The 20601-nt window shown below is 43.5% G+C and overlaps 1 protein-coding gene across 1 annotated transcript in view; it reads left to right on the top strand.

Moving 5' to 3' along the window:
• COL26A1 (collagen type XXVI alpha 1 chain) overlaps positions 1-20601 on the top strand; it is a 168989-nt gene that overhangs the window by 101655 nt on the left and 46733 nt on the right. Inside the window, exon 4 of the mRNA XM_068415860.1 lies at positions 13622-13663. Coding sequence (XP_068271961.1) covers positions 13622-13663 — 42 coding nt within the window. The remainder of the gene's footprint in view (positions 1-13621; positions 13664-20601) is intronic.

The following is a 20601-nucleotide window of genomic DNA, read 5'->3' as shown; positions in this document are numbered from 1 at the left end:
GAAAGGAGCAGCTGGATTTTCCTTCAGAGCAGCCGTCAGCTGTTGGAAATCTCTTGATACTTCCCTGGCTTCTCCAGATTCTGCATTAACTTCTCCATCCTGTAACAGGAATTAGGCTACGTGCTGTAGACTCTTTAGTTAGCAGAAGGGGTAAAGCATAGGAAAGGAATACAGCATCAATAGCACTTTCTGGTGGGTCTGGTAGAGGCCACACCATTGCTCTGACTCCTTTTCACCTTCATAAGGACAACGTGTAAGAGGAAAACACTCTCCAACTCCAGCAAGTCACAGTGTTCCTGAAGTAACTTCTGTGGCTCATGCAAGTAGGCAATGAGTTCAAAGTCAAGAAATGCACACTCTTCTGCATGCTATTACGTTGCTTTTCCTTCTTACCTCTTCCCCTCTTAAAAAGAGCCTCCTCCATTACGTAGTCCGATGTTCCAGTCAGATAGCTGAGGCATGAAGGCAGCAGCCCCATTTCTCATCTCACACTGACTATATGGCAGCATAATTCTGTTGGCTCTGGTGAAGTTAGTCCGGATTTACGCAGTTAGAATGACCTATATGTTAAATCTGTATGATGATATATGTAGGATATGTAATATAGCCAAGTAACTTTGCCATGAGAACAGTATTTCAGTGTTGCTTGACTGTCTTTAGAATACAATGGTGAAAACATCGTATTGCATTAAGTAGTACTTAATTAACATAAGCCATGAGAGAGAGAAATTCAATCAACTTGCTCCTTTGATCTGAATGTTTTACTGAGAACTAAGTCAGAGTGGCATAAGTGGTGACTTTTTTGTAGAAGTTGAGCTGTTGGTTGCTTCTCTTCTGGGCTTGATGGTGCTTACTGAGATTTGTCCAACTGAAAAGAATTGAAAACAGGTTTTCTGGTTGATCTTTCACATTCTTTTTATCAGAGCCCTCGTCAGAGTGCTTCTTGCTATGAACTTTGCACTGTAGTTGTTGGTCTTGAAGGTCTCGAAAGGCTGTGGGCAAAGCTGTGATACAGAAACTGCAAAACACGGGAGCGTCCCCAGGTGAACAGTGCTGTAGGCTACTGTCAGCTTACTGTTTTTAAACTTTGCAGGGATTTGATTGATGGGCATTTTGCATATAGTCACAATCAGTATAATTTTTTCATATAACTAAAACTTGTTATAGGAAGAGAATAAAGTGAGAAGGGGAAAGAAAAGGGAAAAAACCCGTACAGTTACTACTGCTGGTTAGCAGAACTTGCAATTTATGACCTGTGAAAAACATGGGGAAATAACTGAAAGTCAGGAGGGAAGAGTTACTAGCCATGACATCATTAACTCAGTTAATATAAAACCTTATATGCTCACAATGGGAGACTTCTCTGTTGAGTTGATGGTAAAAGGGGATGAATCCTGCCTTGCTGTAAATTGGCATGGTTACACCTTGGATGTGTCAAACTATTTGCTGGCCTTTTGTGTGGTTTTGTCCAGGCTAGGAGAGCCTCATTCTGTGAGGTAAGCGTGACCTTTTCCTCTTAGCCTTTCAGGTTAAGATACAAGAGAAAGGAGGTAAAATTTGTTGCTAGCCATATAGGTTGCTGGTAACTTGAAGAAACTCAAGATGAAGTTTCCAGATTCTTTTGATGCATTGTTGACTGTTTTCAGGCACTTTGTCTCTTTCCTGTGTTCTGAACTCTGAGCTGTTCATTAAAAGGGAAGAAAGAAAAAGCAGTTTCCTCTAGTTAAGGCACTTAATCATATTTCTGAGATCCACAGATGCAACCCACTGAATGGCCTGTTGAATTTGAGACTCTTGGCTCTCCCTGGAGGATATTAGGGGATCATCGTTCACACATCTAGCTTCTGTAATGATGAATGGGATTATTAGAGAAAATCCCTTTGTGCATCGGTGAATCTAAAATCATGTGGTTCTTTTGTCTGTGCATTTAGACTCCAATTCACAAAATAAAACAGCTGGACTAGTACGGGCAAGGCCAAGTTATCTGGGGGAGGGGTACGTTATATTTTGCTAGCAAAGCAGTCATAGCTTGGGTAGCATTTTGTGGTTTGTCCGAATCTGAGGTCGTCTTGGTTTATGTGGGGAAGGTTGTCACAAAAAATGTCCCGAATGATTGTTTTTAAAGTTTGTGTCAATGTTCTCGTATGACGTGTGACTTTGTGGTACAACTTCCCTTCTGAAATTTTTCATGGTGTGCTCAGAACACCCAATGTCCTGGCCAATGCTAAATGTAATAACTTGTTAATTGAAAAATGATGAGGGAAATTGGTAGCCCTCTATAGAATGAAATATTCTGTGGACATCTGGTGTTAGATATATGTATCCAAGGGGTGTGAAATAAGAAAGCAATTGTCTGTTTCCCCAGGGAACTGTAACCCTGTCAGTAATATTTTTTGTTCAAGGAATGTAGCAGGGAAGGGTGCCTTCACTTCTGAAAAGTGTGGACAGCGTTAGTATTGAGGTAGAGGATTCTTCTACCTACACTGTGAGTGAGGGAGAGTTGAGGGCACATTGTCTTATGCAAAAGCTGATGTAAATGGAGCAATCTGTCCCATCCGAATGTAAACAGGAGGTGGCTGGGCAGATATTTCAGCCACTGACTAACTGAAACATCAACCGAGCTTCAGAGATTAAAAAAATGTAATTTACCCTCCTATAAGTAGAATGAGAATTCCATATGTATTCCCATCCCATGATTTTGAATTAATCTTCCACTGGCTTGTGATTTCTGAGGAGCTATAGATTGAATCCAGGCACACTAGTTAGCTAAGTCTAATTTCCGAGCTGGGGGTATTTTTTGTTTGGTTTTTTTTAGATTTTTTTTTCCTTTCAAATTCTTTCAATACCAAAGGACAAATGGATTCTTGGGCACTAATTTAAAATAGTGCCACTAATAATAAAAACCTAACATGTGTGCTATTTGCCAAAAGTTGAGAGTCAGCAATGATGAAAGATGAAACTGCCCCAAATTTCTTGGCAAAAGTGATGTAGGCAAATATTTCAAAGGTAATTTCAGTTTTGAAATTCACTTCCTTGGAGATTGTGCCGTGGTAACGTTTGCTTTCTAGATGTTATCAGAGAAGCACTGGAATTTCATAGCAACTGAAATGAAAGAATTTTAGGAAGTAGAGTCTGGCCGTTAAAGATATCCCCTGTCCTGCTGTTCTCATCAGCCTTGCTAGTCTTACAGGCATTTGCTGATCAGTCCAGTTCTAGCATTTCTCAGTCAACATGTTACATTGCAAGCTCCAAATGATTTGGTTGGAACTAGATGATCTTTAAGGTTCCTTCCAACCCAAACCATTCTATGATTCACTGACAACACACTTGACTTGTCCTATTTGTCATCTGTTGGCCCTTCAATAAGCTTTTGTGTTTTTAAATTTTTTAAAAAAAAGCAAACATAAACCTAACTTTGCTTGTGTGCTAATTGACTTTGCAAGTTAAATAGTGTTCTGTTATTTAATAGCAATGCTTCAGTAGCACCGAGAGACCACTCAGACCAGGGCCCTGTGTAAGTGTTGAACAAACTCACGGATAGAGCAGGACCTGCCAGATGGCAGCTTCTGCAGCCCTAAACATTCCCTTTTTTGCATGGGAATAATGGAGACCTTGAAGAACCGCTGCATTGATCAATTTGGCAAAATGTGTCTTATGTAAGGAACAGTTACTAACAGCTGAACACTTTTTTCTTCCAGCCTTATTTCTTCTCTCCCTAGCAGGGCTACCTGCCCCGTGTTTTCTGAGATCAGCTGAGTATCTGCCTTAAGGTCTGCTTGTTTTTACTGTGCTTCATTGGGTAAGCCTCCTGCCAACCGTGCTTGCCCCTGGCACTGTGTGCCACCTTCACTGATGGCATGGGAGCTGCTGTCCCAAAAGACTGGAAGAGTGGGCTGCAGTGTGGAACGAGGCATTTGTGATGTGATGAGAGCCGGTGTTGCTGTTCCAGACTTTGATTGCCCCGCTCTGGTTGGGACTGGAGAGGACTTGCTTGTTTGAACTCAGTGCTGGGTTTTGGAGAGCTTTCTTAACAGGAGGTTGTACACTCCCTGATTGCTTCCCCAGGTTCTGTGCAATGTGTTTCTTTTTCATGCTGAAACCAGCTTGTAGAGCCTTCAAGTCTGCTATAGCTCAAGGGTAGCAATGTAAGAAAACAAATGTCTTAAGTTTTCTATGCACCTTTTGATACTATCCGAATTTAATATTGCATAATATAGTTGCAGAGCATAAAACTCTTGTTGCTTTTGGTTATTAGATGAGTTCAGCAATTCCAACCTTATCCACTATTTCTAGTCTTGAATTCTGACCTGGTGCTTACTGGGTGAGCAGGAAGGCTGTAATCCAAGCACTAGCGGGAAATTTATTTGTGCTTTTTTCATGTGCAGCTATCTTGAATCTCACTGCCACTCTTGGGAGCAGCATCATGAGAGCAGCTCTTGGTGTGTTGTGCTCTTGCAGCTGGCTGCCTCTCCTTGGGGTATCTTGTATCTCAGTGAGGGGGAAGTGAACTCTCTTTTCATTGGAAAAAGGAGGCTTGTGTGAAAGCTTTAACTTGGAGAATGGCCTTTTGTAAGGGGCCATGAAAAGAGACGGCTCAAGTTGACCTGTTCTCCTAGAAAGGCATCAAGTGGCTACTCTGATCTCCAAATCAGAAATGGTATGCCTGTTTGTCTGACCAGATGAAAATACCCCAGGGTACGGTCAGATTTCTAAGAGGTTTCAACACCTACTTACGATTTTTCTTCCCTTATCTACCTCCAGCAATCAGAGGTCTTGTGGAACACCTTTTTTCATGGAGTTGAGCTGCAGATTGAAAAACCCACTGCAGTAGATTGTGAGCAGGTTTCTCTTTTGACTTTTCAATTTACATCACTGAAGGCAAATTTTATTAGTAAAATCTTGGGCAACTCAGCAGTGGATTTTTAGACTCTGACTGGGTGCCTGGAGCTGCATTTCTTTGAACTGTCTGTTAGAGAAACTGCAGCTGTATAAATGGATGAAGACTGGAAAGAAACTATAAATATGGCTTTATTAAGGTGGATTCTTAAATCAAAGTGACTTTTTGAAATATTTTAATGAACCTTGAAAACTCTTTTCCAGTTCTTTCCAACAGCTATGTTACTTTTCAGCAATGCGGGGGGATGTTATCGAAGAAACTGTGGCCGTTGCATATATGGCAGTGGATGGGGCAGTGCCTTTTCCATGAGACTCTTTAACCTTGACTGGACAGACAACTTAAAATGACCAGGGCCTAGCATGCCTCTTCTGCTACTAATTTTCATGATGCAAAATGTAGCTGGGTTTTACAGGGCTAGACAGATACTACTGGGATGGTGTTGGGGGTTGAGGAGTGAGGAATTTGTGCGCATTTGGAGACATTTCCTGTTGCCCTGTAGCTTTTTCCAAAGGGCAGTGGTGGATTGTGCCTTACCAGGAATATGACAAACTCACTCAATATATGTTTTCTTGCTAGAAGTTAATTGAAAACAATGATTTAGGACGTGAAAAATGTGCTAGCATAGCTTGGTGATGGTTTAGTGCCTTATATGCCCCTCATGTTCTTGTCACAGATGATTTAGACTCAGTTTGCTTATGTACGCATGGCAGGTATCCGAAGACCACAAGCCAACTGGTACTTTGAGTTGGCTGTCCTGGGAGTTAAACGTGGGTTCAGTAAGCACCACGAACTCTTGTTTCCTTAGCAGCTGGGAGCTAATGAAACTGTAGAAGAAGCTAGGGCTTTGCATCAGAAAAGACATGTCCATTCCAGCTTAAATACAGCTCTATCTCTCCACATCTCAATGACTCCAAAGTTGGCTTCAGTGAAAACCAAAGAGACACAGACTGAAACAGGGCAACCGAGAGAGTGGAGCAAGGGATAGGTGAAGGGGTGTGGGTGGTCATTGGCAAGTCCGGGCTAAACCACTGGCAGTTCTGTCTCTGCCGTAAGGGCATGTCTTTGAGGAGAACACTTGACAAGGTTCTTCACTGAAGCCCAAGGCCATAGCATGATGGAAATAATTCAGAAAGCTTCTCAGTAGTAGTCCAAAGAGAGTAAAAATAACTGTGATGGAAGTGATTTTCCTCTCGGCACAGACACAAGGGTATGTGCACGTGTATACACATCTGTGTAAATGAATGTGTAAAAGAAAAGGCACTGGAGTACATCATCCAGAGGTGGTCTGAGCTAGGATTTCCATTCAGCAGAGCCTGACATGAAGAGGCTTTGTAGCAACCACGGTGTTCTGCTTCAGGATGCAGAGGTGTTCCAGATACACTGTACCATCATGGTAAAAATGCCTTTGTTTTTGGCACAAAGGTTTCTACCCCTTTTTTTATTCAAGTGTCACATTTTACCCGCTTGCAGTTTCCTGCTTGTATGTTTTGGCTTTTGACCAGGACTTCGGGCTGTGTGTGCTCATCTGGTTTTGATAAAACATTGAACTTAGACAATACATCTTCTTGGACATTTCTTCCTGTTAGATTCAAGTGTGATACAAAGCAACCAGTACTTGATCAGTAGCAGACACTGTTTTTATCAAGCATTGTTGGATGTTCATTAGCCATGAAAGGATTGTAGAGAAAACTTGCCACAGCACAGACCAGTACAGGTAGGCGCTTTCTCTTCTGAGCCCTTCTTTTAGCCACTTTAGCAAAGCCCTAGGCTGTAAGGTAAGGTGCCCTTTTGAAGTCCATATTCACATACTAGGCTATAACATCTAAGTTATTTGGCTGGTGTTTAGCTTGCTTCTTTTACAGTCTTGTTAGTCTGCTAAGAGAGATAAAATGCTGGTGAGGTATTGAACAGTGGCAGATGATTGGGAGTAGCAGCCTCATTAAAAACCATCTCTTTGTCCTCACATTTAGGTAGCATTTAAGGAACACGAGAATTTGCAATGCAGTAGTATATTCGTTAAAAAGCTGAGTGAAAATAGCATTTCTTATGGTCTGCCCAAGGAGCATATGTGACCTCTGTTACTGTAGTGAGTCTGTCAGCCTCCGTAATACACTTAATATCCCTAATATATGCAAGGAAAGGATGTACCACATCCACATTTAGTAGAGAGTGATCTAAAACATGAAGAAAGGTATTAATCTCACTGAAGTTCATCTGTCTGCCTGTCTACCTGTGCTTCTAGCACTCATTTACACAGGTCATCTAGGCTCCCCCTTGGAGGAGAGGGAGGTGGAGTAGGACGATGGAGAAACAGGGATCTCTCCAGAGGGTTGAGCATCCCTGCCTGATTTGCATGGCTGGCTTGGTGACGGTGTATTTCCACTGTCATCACATGGTGCAGCACTGTGTTAGCAATGCTGAGTGCTGTGTCTGTGTGTTAGCACCATCCTGCATAGAGAAACTGCCTGAAATCCAGGTACTGGTGTTGTTCTGCCTGCCAGCGCTGTCTGCTGACGTGGGCACAACAAACTGCTGGTGGGGTTACCTGCTTGTTATGTCAGGTAACAGCCTGCCCATAGCCCTTCCTGCCGTGCTGTGTGTCGTACTGGTAGGCATACGGTGTCCAACTCACAGTACTCTTATAGCAGGAGTGGTTTGTATGTGGCAGCATGCGAGTGAAACGGGTGATGGGTGACACTCCATGGAAGCTGTCCAGTTAAGTTGTTTCTCATGCTATTGGAAAACCAGTGTTGCACAGGAAGATAAAAGTTACTCAGGCTTACAGACCGAAGTTGTCAGAGGTTTTAGCCTGACCTCAGAATCTGACAGACATGTTTATCCAGCGTGAGAGAGGCTGGCAGGCACTGCGCGGACCTCTTTGTTCTCAGCTTTTTTATCTCTTTATGTCTCATCTCTCTTCCTTCATCCGGTGGACTGAGATGAAAGTTGCACGCACCCCTCTGCAAGCTTCCTGATAGAGCAAATTAAAATACCTCATTCTTGTAGCATATGTGAGGGTTGAGCCATCGAACCTATTCAACTGGAGGGTTACAATCCTGGAGCTTTTTTTCTGTCCTGGTTCTGGGATTACGGGTATTCAAAACTGAGATTGAACACTTAAACTTTTATGGGAAAGGCTGGTAGAACTTAACATGCTATTCAGTTTTCAGCAAATTTTTGCTCAACGTGGAATTGAATCTTGCAATCTTAAATGCTATAGTCCAGTAAATAAATGTGGTAGAATCCCATTTAATTTGTATGAGTTGCACCCCCTAAAATCCTCTAGGCTATTTGAACAGATTGCAAGCCAAAAAACATAGCTTTTTTCTTAATTTTCCAGCTGTGCAAATCCATCCTTGGATATTAAAAAGACTAAGTCTTGTTACATATTTTCTGTCTCCTGTATCTTGACTAATTTGCTAGAATTATCAAAGATTTGGTTCTTAATGTTGTAACTAATAAGTCTTTATTCACCATATCTTAATCCTCAAAGGCAAGAGGTAACTCTCAAAGTAAGAGCTGACTACAGTTTTCTCAGTGACACTGAAAAACACTCTATACTCCCATTAGGTCTGTCTCCAGGTCCTGAGATTAGAAGGCAGCTGCCAATGTTCATTAATGATATATAGGATGAGGGAAGAATCCTGCTTATACTCCCTGTATTGATTGATCCGTGGATTATAATGAGATTTTATTTTTGCTGGTACCATATGTATAAGGAGCAAGAAGAAATACACAACAGAGGTTCCATTTTTTTTGAAGCGTCACTCATCTAAGCCATCTCTGATTTAAAAAATGAAGTTGCTTTTACAGAAACCATACAAAACCATTGTCAAGACTTATATGAAATACTGTTGTGTCCTAATAATAACTTCTAGCTGAAAAATCTTGGCATCCTGCAGTTTAGGAAAGGGTTTTAAAATTCACCTTCAGTTTTTGGGCAACAGGCAAAACATGTGGCTCTGTTTAGGAGCTATTTTCGTTAAAGCTTGACAATACAGGATGATAAAATACAGCTGCATTGTTTAAACTTTCAATTTAATTTCTGGTTTGTGTCCAAGTTGTTTCATCAATATGGCGCCATTCATTTCAAAACAAACCTCTTGGAAGGGTCTCCATTACCCCACCATTGATCAAGAGGGTGTTAAAATGTGGAGCCTAATTATATTCCTGGCCTGTTTGGAATTCCAAAATTGGATTTTTATAACTGTCAAATTTGCAATCAGGGTAACCTTCCATGACAATTAGTCAGAATTATTAGAGCTTTTCTTGCCAGGGAGTTATAACTAATGGTGGTGGTTCACTTTTCAAGGCTCTGTAAGTGTCAAAGGCAACATATATCTTATAGAATAGCCATTTGACTACACATTGTCTATACTTAACTGCACCCAAATGTCTGCTACTGGTACAGTCATTTTTATCCATCCTCCAGGGCTGAGTTGTTGCCACAACCTCTACTGCAAGCTCTGCAGATAGAATTAACGACTGGGTTCTGCCTTGTTGCAAAATGGGACTTGTGAAATTGTGACATGAGAAAATTCATCCTTGAATGTTTCACTCAAGCTTAGCTTGGTAGGGGCTAGTACTCAAAAGGCTGTTAATGCTACTGATCTTGGTCAGTTCTTGCTTTGAATCTTTAAAATGAGACAAACATAAATATCTATACAACCTGTCTGGATGAACACTATCTCTTCTCAGTCTGATTGATACCTTACTACCTGTTTGTGTAATGTTGAGTATGTGCTGAACTTGAGACCTTTGCCCAGTCAGGACTTCCTTCTTGGTATAGCTCTAAGAAAAAAAAAAAAAAAAAAAAAATTAAAGGGGAACAAAAGGAAGGAAACAGTTACAACAACAAATGAAAACAAATCCAAAGCGTGTTAAAGCTAACTGAGGTATCTGCTGTAGACCAGTATTTTGCAGACACGTGGTCCTTTAGCCTGAACGCTGGTGCATGAGTGTATGTGCTCACAGAAGATCAAACGCACACAGAAAAGCTTTCCTTGCCTGGTGTACAACATCTATTTTAGAGGCATCTGTTCAAGATGCAGATGACCTTCTGATGGCCTGTTGATGTCAACGGATTTTTGTCATTAACTTCAAGCTCTAGATCAAGTACTAACTCTAAGAGCGCTGTCTGATACTGGCAGACAGTGGTTCATCTTTGCATTTAGCTAAATGAACCACTTGCCAGTGCCAGTTAAAATTTACCCCCTTCGCCATGCCTGCTGTTCCTCCCACCCCTCTGCTGCCCTTTCTGGACCACTGACTCTAGCATCCCTGCAGCCACATGGTTTAAGGAATTATCTCCTTGAAAAATAATAACTTAGTTTTTTCAGATTGGGTTATTTTTCAGCTACCTCTTTCCTCTCCTGGTATACTGTCCATCCATGAGGTGCGGACACACTCATTCTAAAAACAAAGGTGGCAACTTCTTAAACCAGTTAAGCTTAAGTAGTCGTGCCACCTGGTGTCAAACCAGCACCTCTGTTTTTAACCAGGAAGCCAGAGCCTGCCTTTTTCTTTTTAACACACACCTAGAGCATCTCTGTGTCCCCTGACATGTATTTACCTGCGTTGTCATGTGATAGTTTTTGACAAAAAGATCTGGAATATAGCTTTGTTGATACAAGGTCCAAGTTGTTCAAACCCCTAGTCCTGCAGAAAGTTTGCTCTGGAAGAAAGAGGGATTGTAATCAATTTTGTGTAATTAAATCAACCTAAACTAATTGTCAGCTAATAAAATAGTGTTGGTCAGCTCATAAAACAGAAATGAAGATTAAAAGAGTAGTTGCCATGAACAGGTGGTAACTCTGTTTCCAAGTTAGACCGCATTACTCTCTGGCACAGGATCTCTGAGAATACCTCATATTCCAGTTTTTTTAAAAAATATTTATGAAACCTATAAAATATAGGGCTCATTTTATAACCAATTTTCTATCTCACCTGCCAAGAGCAGTGGGGGTTGAGCCAGTGCAAGGCGGATGCAGAGTTTAGGCAGCTGTCCAGAAATGGATTCCCTGCGCAGGGCTGTGCAATACATTGCTACCTTTGACTGGCCTTTCTTTTGCAGTTCCTGTCATTTAGTTTTTTCTTTGTTGTTGCTGTTACAGAAAAGACCTTGTAAACATTTATTTGATGTCAGTGATCTTGACCTGGCACTGTTGTGCAAAGGGAGAAACGTCCTATGCCGCACTGTGGATGCTGTTTAACTCTAGATGGATTTTGAGTTAGTAACAGGACCCCTCTGGATTTGGGTTCGGTGTTTATGTTGTCTCTGCAATTCTTGCAGAAGGCATAAAACATTAATCTAATTTTAACTGGAAAGGACTAAACTGGAATCTTTATCTGCTCCTCCAAAGTAGAAGCAGAACTTGGTGGTTTGTAGTTGCTGTTAATGGTGGAATAATGAAAGAAAATTTATTGCAAAGTGGTTATTATATTATTTGGTTAATAGTGCAAACTTATGTGGTTCTGAGAATTTTGTCCTGGCTTGCAGTTAGTTTGAATGCTCTGCAGTGATGCAGGGCTTTCGGAACCAAAGTGACTTGTTGCACTGTCTGTGACTTATGTCTCATACTTATTTTCTGTGATCACCTGTTCCTAGAAATCTCATGCAGATGTGCTTGGTTGCTCTTATGTGAAGTCCTCAAATCTTGTAAGGCACTGAGAGACTAGATTAATTCTCTTCCACATCAGTCACCTTCTTCCAGAGAGTACAATCACAAAACAGTGTGCTGCACTGATGCAGCTCTTTGGGGTGCTGGCTGCAATGACAATCTCAGCCAAGAGGAGATGCTTCAGGAGAACTCCCCACCTGAGCGTTTCAACTGCGACGGCACAAGACAAATACTGTGTGGCCTTGTAGCCTCCAGCATCTTGTTTGGGGGCTTGACCTGGCTTTAATTTGCTGTCACAAATTGCTTTGGGACCTCAGGTTGGCCAGACTTGGCCTTAGGGTTTTAAAAAGTGAAGCTTAGCTCTTGCTTCTCTGCAGTTCTCTTGCTGCTTGTGTGCCCTTCCCTGACATGGAGGGCAGCTGCTGTGGTCCCAGGTAGCTAATTTCTAGGCTCTTTGAGACTCGCCTGTGCTGCTTTCTTTGGGCTAGTAGCTGACTTGGGTAACTGAGCTTTACCAGTTAAAAAAGGAATAAGATGGGGTTGCTGTCCATTCAGGGCAGTTTTTCATTCATCCACGTGTCCCGTGCTTGCCCAACATTATGGAAACAGCTGCTGGGAGTCACACCAGCAGCCAAGTCTCTATTTACTTCCCTCAGAGGACAGGTTTAGGAGGAATGTAACACTGTGACTGTGGGACCGGACTTGGCCAGTTATCACTGCTTGTGTGCTTTAAAGCTTGAGGTGATACACAAGAGCTGGAGGAATATTAAAGCATCAGTCCTCCAAAGAAATCTGTGTGGGTTTTAGTGAGTGTTTGAGGGTCTTAAGGGCCTCCAGGCCTTGTCCAGATTTGCACTGGTGTAATTGCACCAACACCTCCTTTTCTTCCCAGCGAAGATGAGTAGGAGGACAATCAGCAAGCCTGCTGCTCAGCTTCCTAGGCATAGGCACAGAACCGTCTAGGACCCCAAACTAACAAAAACCATATTCAAAGCAATTATCTGATCTTGTTTGTTTGGTTTTGATGTGATGTTTCTAGACACTGGTACAACAAACACACTCTTGTAAAATCTTGAAACAGTTGTTTGTAGTTAGTATCTTCAAGATGATTTTATATGTGCTGATCATGACTAATACACATCAGTGTGACCGGCATCCTCCAGTGCTGTGGGAAATTTTTGGTACTAAGACAATTATTTCCTCAGCTTGTTTAGCATTTTTCTTTTTCCTTTTTTACCCCTTTATGCAAGAAAACACAGATACTGATTTGTTCGTATGTTGTGCTTTCCAGATGAAAGTGCTTTGTGGTTCACAGACTCAAATAATTAGGTCTTCACAGACCCCAGGCTGGTTTACAAAGGCAGTTGGAGTCGTCATCTCTGGTTTTACACTTGGAGACAGAAAAATCTGTAGAGGCAAGGTAACTGGCCCAGCTCACAAGCTGGCACTGGCAGAGCCGGGGGCACATACCGCCTCTAAAGTGCACTCTGGTTTTCTAAACATTAGGAGATGCTGCTGTGCCTGTACTGCTAAAGGCCTCCCCCTGACTTGATTCCTTCTCTTCTTGTCACAAACTTGGTTTTTTGCGTATGCACCAGCTGCTGGAAAGGTGCTGGGTGGTTCTTCCTGTGGCTCAGCCAAAACGATGGCAGCTGCTCTCCCTCCTCCAACCCAGGACCATTTTTTCCCTATAGCATGCAACTGAGGCAACGACTGCCAGTATAAAAAAAAAAAAAAACAAACCCCAAACCAACCCCAAGCCCCTTTTACGTTCAACCAGAATGGATTGCTGCAGCCTGTTTCATTCAGTAGGTTTTTCTGTGGTTGTATTTCTTGGAAGCATCATCTCCAATGGAGGCACAGGGCTCTTTTACAGGCTTTTTTCAGCACTTTGAGAGCACGCGTGTGCGCGCCCGTGCATGCATGTCTTGCTGTGGGTGGGAAGGGGGGAAGTGCTGGCAAGAGTGGGGAGAGCGAAGGCGCTTTCATTCCTTACCAAGTTTTACTCCGCAAGCTGAGTAAACTTTTTCTCTACTGAACCAATGCTGTGCAGGGCGAGGGTTTGACACATTCCCAGTGATAATTGCCTTGTCTCCCCCCGCAGGTTCATCTGGCCGCCAGCACGGTTACTTTTCCAACCAGGACCGTAAGTGGGCAACACGAATGTCATGGAAATATAGAGCCTGAGAGCAAAGCGGGGTGCACTCCTGGGTGGGGGGCCGTGGCAGCCAGGGATGCCCTTTGCTTGTGGGGGGAAGCATATGGGAGGGAGTCCATGAGTCTCTGCCTGCTCTTTGCCTCAGTTTCCCTCAAGGAAAAGGGGAGCTGGAAATGCCCCACTCCTCTCAGGTTCAGGGAATTGCCCAGACAGCACCCGATGAGCACCCGGGAAGGGCCGTCCTGCTTGCATTTTTCTCATTTTCCCTTGGGTCAGTGTCTGAGAGGGGACACCAGGCTCCACAGACCCTGGCTCTGTCCCAGGGTGCCTGTTGTGCTCTCCTGCTTGCAATTAAACCTCAGCCCCTTGTTTTCCCTGACCTGCTCATGCTCCTCGTCAATCTTTGGGGGTGGTATGTTGAGAAGAGCCAGAAAGGGGGTTGGCTTGATGAGACGAGTGCTGCAGAGCGCTCGGAGGGAAGGTAGTCGTGACCTTGTTTGCAGTCACAGGCTCTCCCGTGAGGAGACAGGTTCGTCAGCCATTGGCAACTAGCAGCCTGGTGTCTCCTCATGTCCGAGTGTTTCTGTGACACTTGTTTTGGTGTCTCTGAACAGCCTCCCCTGAGAAAAACTAAATGGTTTTAAAGGTTGAAAGTAAATGAGAGCTTATTTATTGCTTGCTGGTGCATGAACTACGTGTCTCCAAACTGATGGTAAAAGTGGCTTGAAAGTGCGCTGGTGCACGTGCAAGCACCGAACCAAGGTTTTAAATTCAACCATATATCTCCAATGATGGTTAATCAATAAGAAGCAAGAATTTACATGGGAGTCTTTGTACCTGATGGCCATGTGCAGGTTTTGTGGAAGATGAAAATCGTGGGACCTTCGGAGCAGCACATAAGCTGAGCAGACGAGTTACTCCGAAGGGCCAGTTTTGTGAAAGCAGTGGGATGCAAGGGCACGAAGAGCTCACGCTGATCTGTCTCCTTGCTCTCCTTGCTGAACAAACTCAGCAGATAAATGAGCATCCCATAGCCCAAAAGCTCCCATGAAGCCTTAAATTAGGACGAGCATCTGTCTGTCTGACCCTACCTCCACTGGAGACGTGTGTCGTGCTCGACCTGCGGTTCATCTCTCTGTGTGTGCTCTGCCCATGGATGTTACAGAACAGGCCTCTGATTCCTCGTTAACTGCGGTTGTTCAGCATAGAATTGGCCATTCGTCCCAGGCACAGCTGGAGTGGGCAGTAGCCAAGCGGGGCAGAGGTGGCAGCCTGGGAAGGATCTGCCTCAGATCTGCAGTGCTGCATCCGTTGGGTGGGACCCTGAAAATGAAGGTGCCCAACACCTGTACCCAGTGCTCACTGCGGAGACCAGAGGGCATTTGGAGTGCACAATGACTTCAGGTCCTTCCTTGAAATTCTTGGTTCTTACTGTATCAGAAAAAAAATCGATGTCCAAATAGAGGAGTCAGTCCCAGCCCTTCTGGGAGAGAAGGATCCTTCAGTTCTTGTTTCTGTCCTTGTTCTCTTTCGTGTCCTCTTCCATGCTTGGGGATGCTGTTGCTTACTCCTCTCTGTTACTTGGGCATGTCCTGGCACACAAATGCACTTCTTACCACATTGACCCTTGTACTGGAGCTGTCATGCAGAGGAACTAAATGACATGTCTAAGGCCGCATGGGAAGGTATTGTGTCAGCAGGAATTACATCTAAATTTTCTGCAGTCCTTATTGTTGGTCCCGCCACAGGCCAGTCTTGTTTCTGGATTGTCTTTTTAAAGTGGTGATTTGTTTCCTTGGTCTCTCTCCACTTTGTGCTTCAGCTTTTCCCTTGGTGGCTGTGCCCTTTTCAACATCTGCCCTGTTCCATGTCTGCAGAGGGCAGGAATAGTCCTGCCTCCTGCACATCATGGCCCTCTGAGGAGACAAGATATTAAATTATTTTAAAATGTGGCTTACTCTAGTGCACACTTCTATGCACCTTTAAGGTTTCATCCAGGCAAAATCTAACTGATGCTATTATTCTTCTGACAGTGGGGGTTAGAGGATGTTAGCTGGGGGTTTTGTAGGGTTTTTTCTTGACTGTGTGTCCTGGTTTTGCAAGGATAAAATTTATAGAATCAAGTTTCTGTTACATTTTATTTCAGTTTGCGGCCAGCTGTGGGATGGTGATCAAGGCCATTAGCAGTTTAAATCCAGGGCAGCTGCCCCAGGCTGGCCCGCAGGTGTATCCTATAACATTAATGTCAGGTTCACTATAAATTGGAAAGCTGCAGGGGAGGGGTGGGGCTTTTTGTTCTGCTCTCCTCTTCCCCCTTCTCATCTTTTCTCAACAGTTACTATCCCTGGAGGGACTTGCCACCACTCTATGAGCTAAGTATAATTTTGTGTCTTTTCTATTAGCATCGATATTGGGTTTTCTTATTTTGTTAAATCTGTTTAAATTTCAGCCCTCGAGTCTCCCTCCCTTTCCCAATTCCCTTTCTCGGTTGGGGAGGGGACACGGGGTGAGAGAACAACTGGTGGTTGTTTAGCCCCGGGTGCGGGCTAAATGGAGACACTGTACAAGGAATCCTCCTTATCAGCAGTTTGGCCTAGGGTTCCTCTAGTTGTCCTGTGTTTGAAGATGTTTCCTTCTCTGGTTTGCTCTTAGTCATTTAGTTTCCAAATGACACACTGATTTTTAGGATGTAGGCTAAACTCTTTGGAAGCATGGGGCCAGACAGCAAGGCAGAAGTGTATTGCCCCAAGTGTGGTTGGGACTTGCTCTCTCAGGTCTGGGGAGGGGAGATGATTATTCTGAAATGAACAGTGAAACGTGCAGGAGGGATTCCACAGCTTCCCTGGAGACTAGATAACAACATTTGCGCAGTGTAGGGTGTGCGTGGCACCACATGACATGAGGATTTACTCTTCTTTTTAGAAGGAAACATGCAGTTAAGTAGAGACCAGGTAGACTGAGGGCAGGAGCACTGTAAAATCAGCTACTTCCATCTGCAACGTTCATTAACTTTGATATAGGCAGGACTGAGAGGGAATAATGGAGAGCTCAAAATTAGACTAAAGTAAATTGCAATAGAGATCTGGCTGCAGAAGCTTTTCTATCTTTTCAAGATAAAGTAGTTGAAAATTTTCTAGTACAAGTGCCTGGATTGCTTGAATTTTGTCATGGGCTTTTTCTGCCCCTGGGTGATTCAGGATCCCAGTGCCTTGGGAGTGTCGCTCCCGGCATCTAGCCCACTGTCTTGGGCAAGGTGGGAAGGTAATACAGTGTTAGCCTTACGTACTGGAAGTGCTTCAGTAGTGTGAGCTGCTGCTGTATTTCTAGAAGGTACAGAAAAGTCTGTCTGTTTTCTGTAACACTCTGACGTTCCTCATAGGCTTATAAGCACTACAGTAGAGAGAGATCTGCAGATGCTTCTGGCCACCCTCAGGCACTTTCAACCCTACCCAAGGTGGGTGTCTCTGCCTGGTGTTTCCTATTGGCTGTTTCTAAATATTCAGTCCAACAGAAACTTTAGTTTCAGGGACTAAAGTGGAATTTAAACTATCTGAATATAGTCCTTTGTGTCAAATCAAATGATTTGTTAAAGCGAGGCCAGATTTGCGGGAAGAATCAATCTTTTTTATTAGATCAACTGGTGTGGAAAAAGCAGACAAACTTTCAGGCATATTAACCCTTCTTCTGGCCTGCGTTTGTATTACAAGAACGGAGGGACCCTGTCTACCAGGGGAGACTGGGCTTTAGGATATGCATTCACCCCAGCTATTTCTCAACAGGCTTGGTCTGAACGCAGACATGGGGGGCATTTTTGGGCATGCTTGTACACCTTTTTGGGGGAAAGACTTATCTCCCTCTGTGTTTGGACACTAGATGTTACTTCACAACAAATAATGGGCTCTGCTCTGCAGCTGACTCATTGTGCAAGTCTGGGGTTAATTACTGAATCCCTCCATGCCTCGATTTCCATCTGTAAAATGTCACAGATGCCCACCATTCATAAATCGCTTTCAGATTTCCAGATGAGGTGCTGTGTAAGTGTAGAATAGTGTTAGTTTATACATATTGTGCTAGAGTGTAATATAAAACACATGCAACAGAAGAGCCTCGCAGATGTGTCTCTTTCAACTGCAAAAGGCAAGGCCTGGGCTGATGATTTAGCATAGCACTAATTGGGCTAAAATAGGAGATTGCTTTTGTACTGATGCAATTGTCACCATTAAAGTCCTCATTTACCAACAGTTTTTGGAGATAACCCAGTTATTTCCTATTGAGGAAAACTGTAGCGTCTTGGGTCTTGACGCACAGCAATTTATAGCGAATGTCAACATTTTTATAGCATCCCCCGCGCTGGCTGTCCTCACACTTCTGGAAGGGGACTGCTCCATTGTTTATTTTGAATGTGCATCTTGCTTGGCCTGTAGCTGCACTTAGCACTTTTTTGCTGCCTGCAACCTTTTGGGCATATCCTAATCTCAAAGCAGAGCCATTTGACTGAGTCATTTCCATTGCCATCACTGGGTGTTGCACACCCAGGAATCCCCATTTATTGATAAGAAAAGCTGTTCCTGTGGCTGCAAGCAAACGAGTGCCTGGCAGCTGTTCAGCGTTAAGTCAGTTCTCAAAGTTTAAAGGATTTGTGGGCTGTGATGGTTTGGGTTTGGGCAATTAACTTTGGTGAAGTGCTTGAGAGTGTCTTCCAGACACATTTCTTGGAGAAGGATGAACTTAAACAGTTAAGAGATTTGATTTGTTTAAGTGCCCTCAAGTTTCCTGATTGTGCTGTTGGGGCTAAACTCAGTGTGTATGAAACCTAGGAGCTCCTTTGACTGCAGGAGAATTATGGTTGTTCCTTCCAGTTGCAATCTGGCCCTGTGCTTGTTTGAAAGTGCCAATATCGTCCCTCTTGCCAGCGGCATCATATAGCAGCAGGCACCAGTGTCTGTGCTTTGAGCCTCTGAAGCTATCCTCTAGCTGTTTAATTTTAAAGCCCTGGTCTGAGCTTATTGTTGCCTGGTGCTCAGAAGTGATTATTGATGCTGAGCTGTTGTAAGAAGAAGGTGTGGGGTTGGGGGGAATGAAGGTGTCTCTGGAGATATCCAGTTCCTTCTTGGTGTATTGCGGACAAATTGCGCCATTCTGCATTTGTCTGGTTTGGACTCACTGGCTGTTCTCCCCGTTCCTCATCAGTGCTCAGAGGGAGGGTCAGAATTCATTGTCAAATCTTCCACAGCTGTAGGAGTAACATAATATTGGGGCTGAGTGCGTGGGGTGACAGGCATGGGAGAGAAGATTGGCTGCCACCCAGCCTTACCCAATGCCTGCCATGTTCCAGGAGAAATCTCCTCGGATGCTGGGCCTTCAGTCATGGGTCTAAACTTGCCATTTAAGGCATTTTTTAAAGAGAGTTTCAAGGTGGAGGCAGCTAGAACCTCAAAACGAAGCTCCTTAAACTACCAACAGTGTGATGTCTCTTAGGGAACACTTATACTACGGTGCTCATTGTTGTGTAGATATCGTAAGTCAGAGAAAGCACAAATAGGCAAATTGTGAATGAGGGCTCGGTCCCACCAGAAAGTAAATGGATCCCCAGATTTGGAAGCATTTAGTGAGTTTTGGGTTAAAATAGCAGGATGCAGGAATCCTGGAAAACATTTTAATTACGGATATCCTCTGATTTTTCATTCTAAAACGAGTTAGAGAAGCAGCCTGGTGTAGCTTTTTGAAAAGTTAAAAATCTGCAACTGAAAATGAAACATGCCTGGCTAACCCCAAGCAGCTATTTCTTTTACTAATTTTTCTTCATCCAGAAGTTAATAAGGAAACAACAAAAAAAGAACAAACAAAAAGAAGTTCTTTGCGCAGCCTTGTGCTAGCCACTAATCTGATGCAAGTGTTACCTTGTTCTTCACATTATGGGGACCAGATAGGTGATATACGGGATGTGCCGGCTCTCCCAACTCCTCAGTGTCCCTTGTGTCTCGGAGAACAAAATCGCAGATGGGATTCCTCTTTCTACTGCTTAGATCTATAAGGACCATTGCAAGGCTCAGAGGGATTTAGATAAAGGCCAACAAAGGGTAATTAGCAGAATTAGGCAGAGTAATGATCCTTAAGAGACTATCTCATAGCCTTGAACCATTTCACTCCAGCTCTCAAGTGCTGAGTGACGGTCATTAGCCCTGTGCAGAGCCATGGTGCGTTGGACAAGGGCTGTGGGGTGCCGTGCGGAGCCCCGGGGAGGAGGGAACTGCGGGAGGACAGACAAACCATGGTGGGTTGAACCTGAAGCTGAAATGTTGACCTGGAAAATCAAAGCTTTGCAAAAGTGCCCCTGGCAATAATAATAATAATAATACATAGTATTTTGATGTTCAGGGAGGCAAATTCTTCTGAATTCAGACCATCCTTCTCAGTCGCTTAAATGACTGTTTTCCTTATTGGTCTTTCAGCTAATTTTTTGTCTTGGCTAAAGGAAGCCGGTGCTAAATGTTCTGGATGAGGAACCACTAGTGCTTGACTGAACATCCTAGATGTAACGTGTTTGTGGATTACAGGGACTTTATGGAGAGAAGAGGCGTCTAACCGTAGAAGGCGTCTTTAGTCCTTGCAGCCTGAAGTGTAATAAAACTCAAAGCAGGGGTAGAATTTAATGTCAAAATCCAAACTGGAAACAAGATGCATATTTTTTATACAGTGGTTAACTTTGGATGCAGTTCACTAAAGAAACCTAGGCTGTCTGGCTCTAGAGTGTCTTCTGAAAGATATACTCCAGTTAAGCACACGTTGTTTGGCTCGAGACTGTGAGAGATTCTCTGGCCTGCGGTACACAGGTGCAGAACCAATATTGTAAGAGTCCCTCCAGACTTGATGGTGAGCCTCGTTTCGGATGTTTCCTTTTGTCCTGTCTGCTTCCTTATTTCATG

This window comes from Nyctibius grandis, chromosome 18, assembly GCF_013368605.1.
Source record: "Nyctibius grandis isolate bNycGra1 chromosome 18, bNycGra1.pri, whole genome shotgun sequence".
Lineage (NCBI taxonomy): Eukaryota > Metazoa > Chordata > Aves > Nyctibiiformes > Nyctibiidae > Nyctibius > Nyctibius grandis.
Note: the sequence above shows the minus strand (reverse complement) of the source record. Positions and strands in the feature narration are given on the sequence as shown.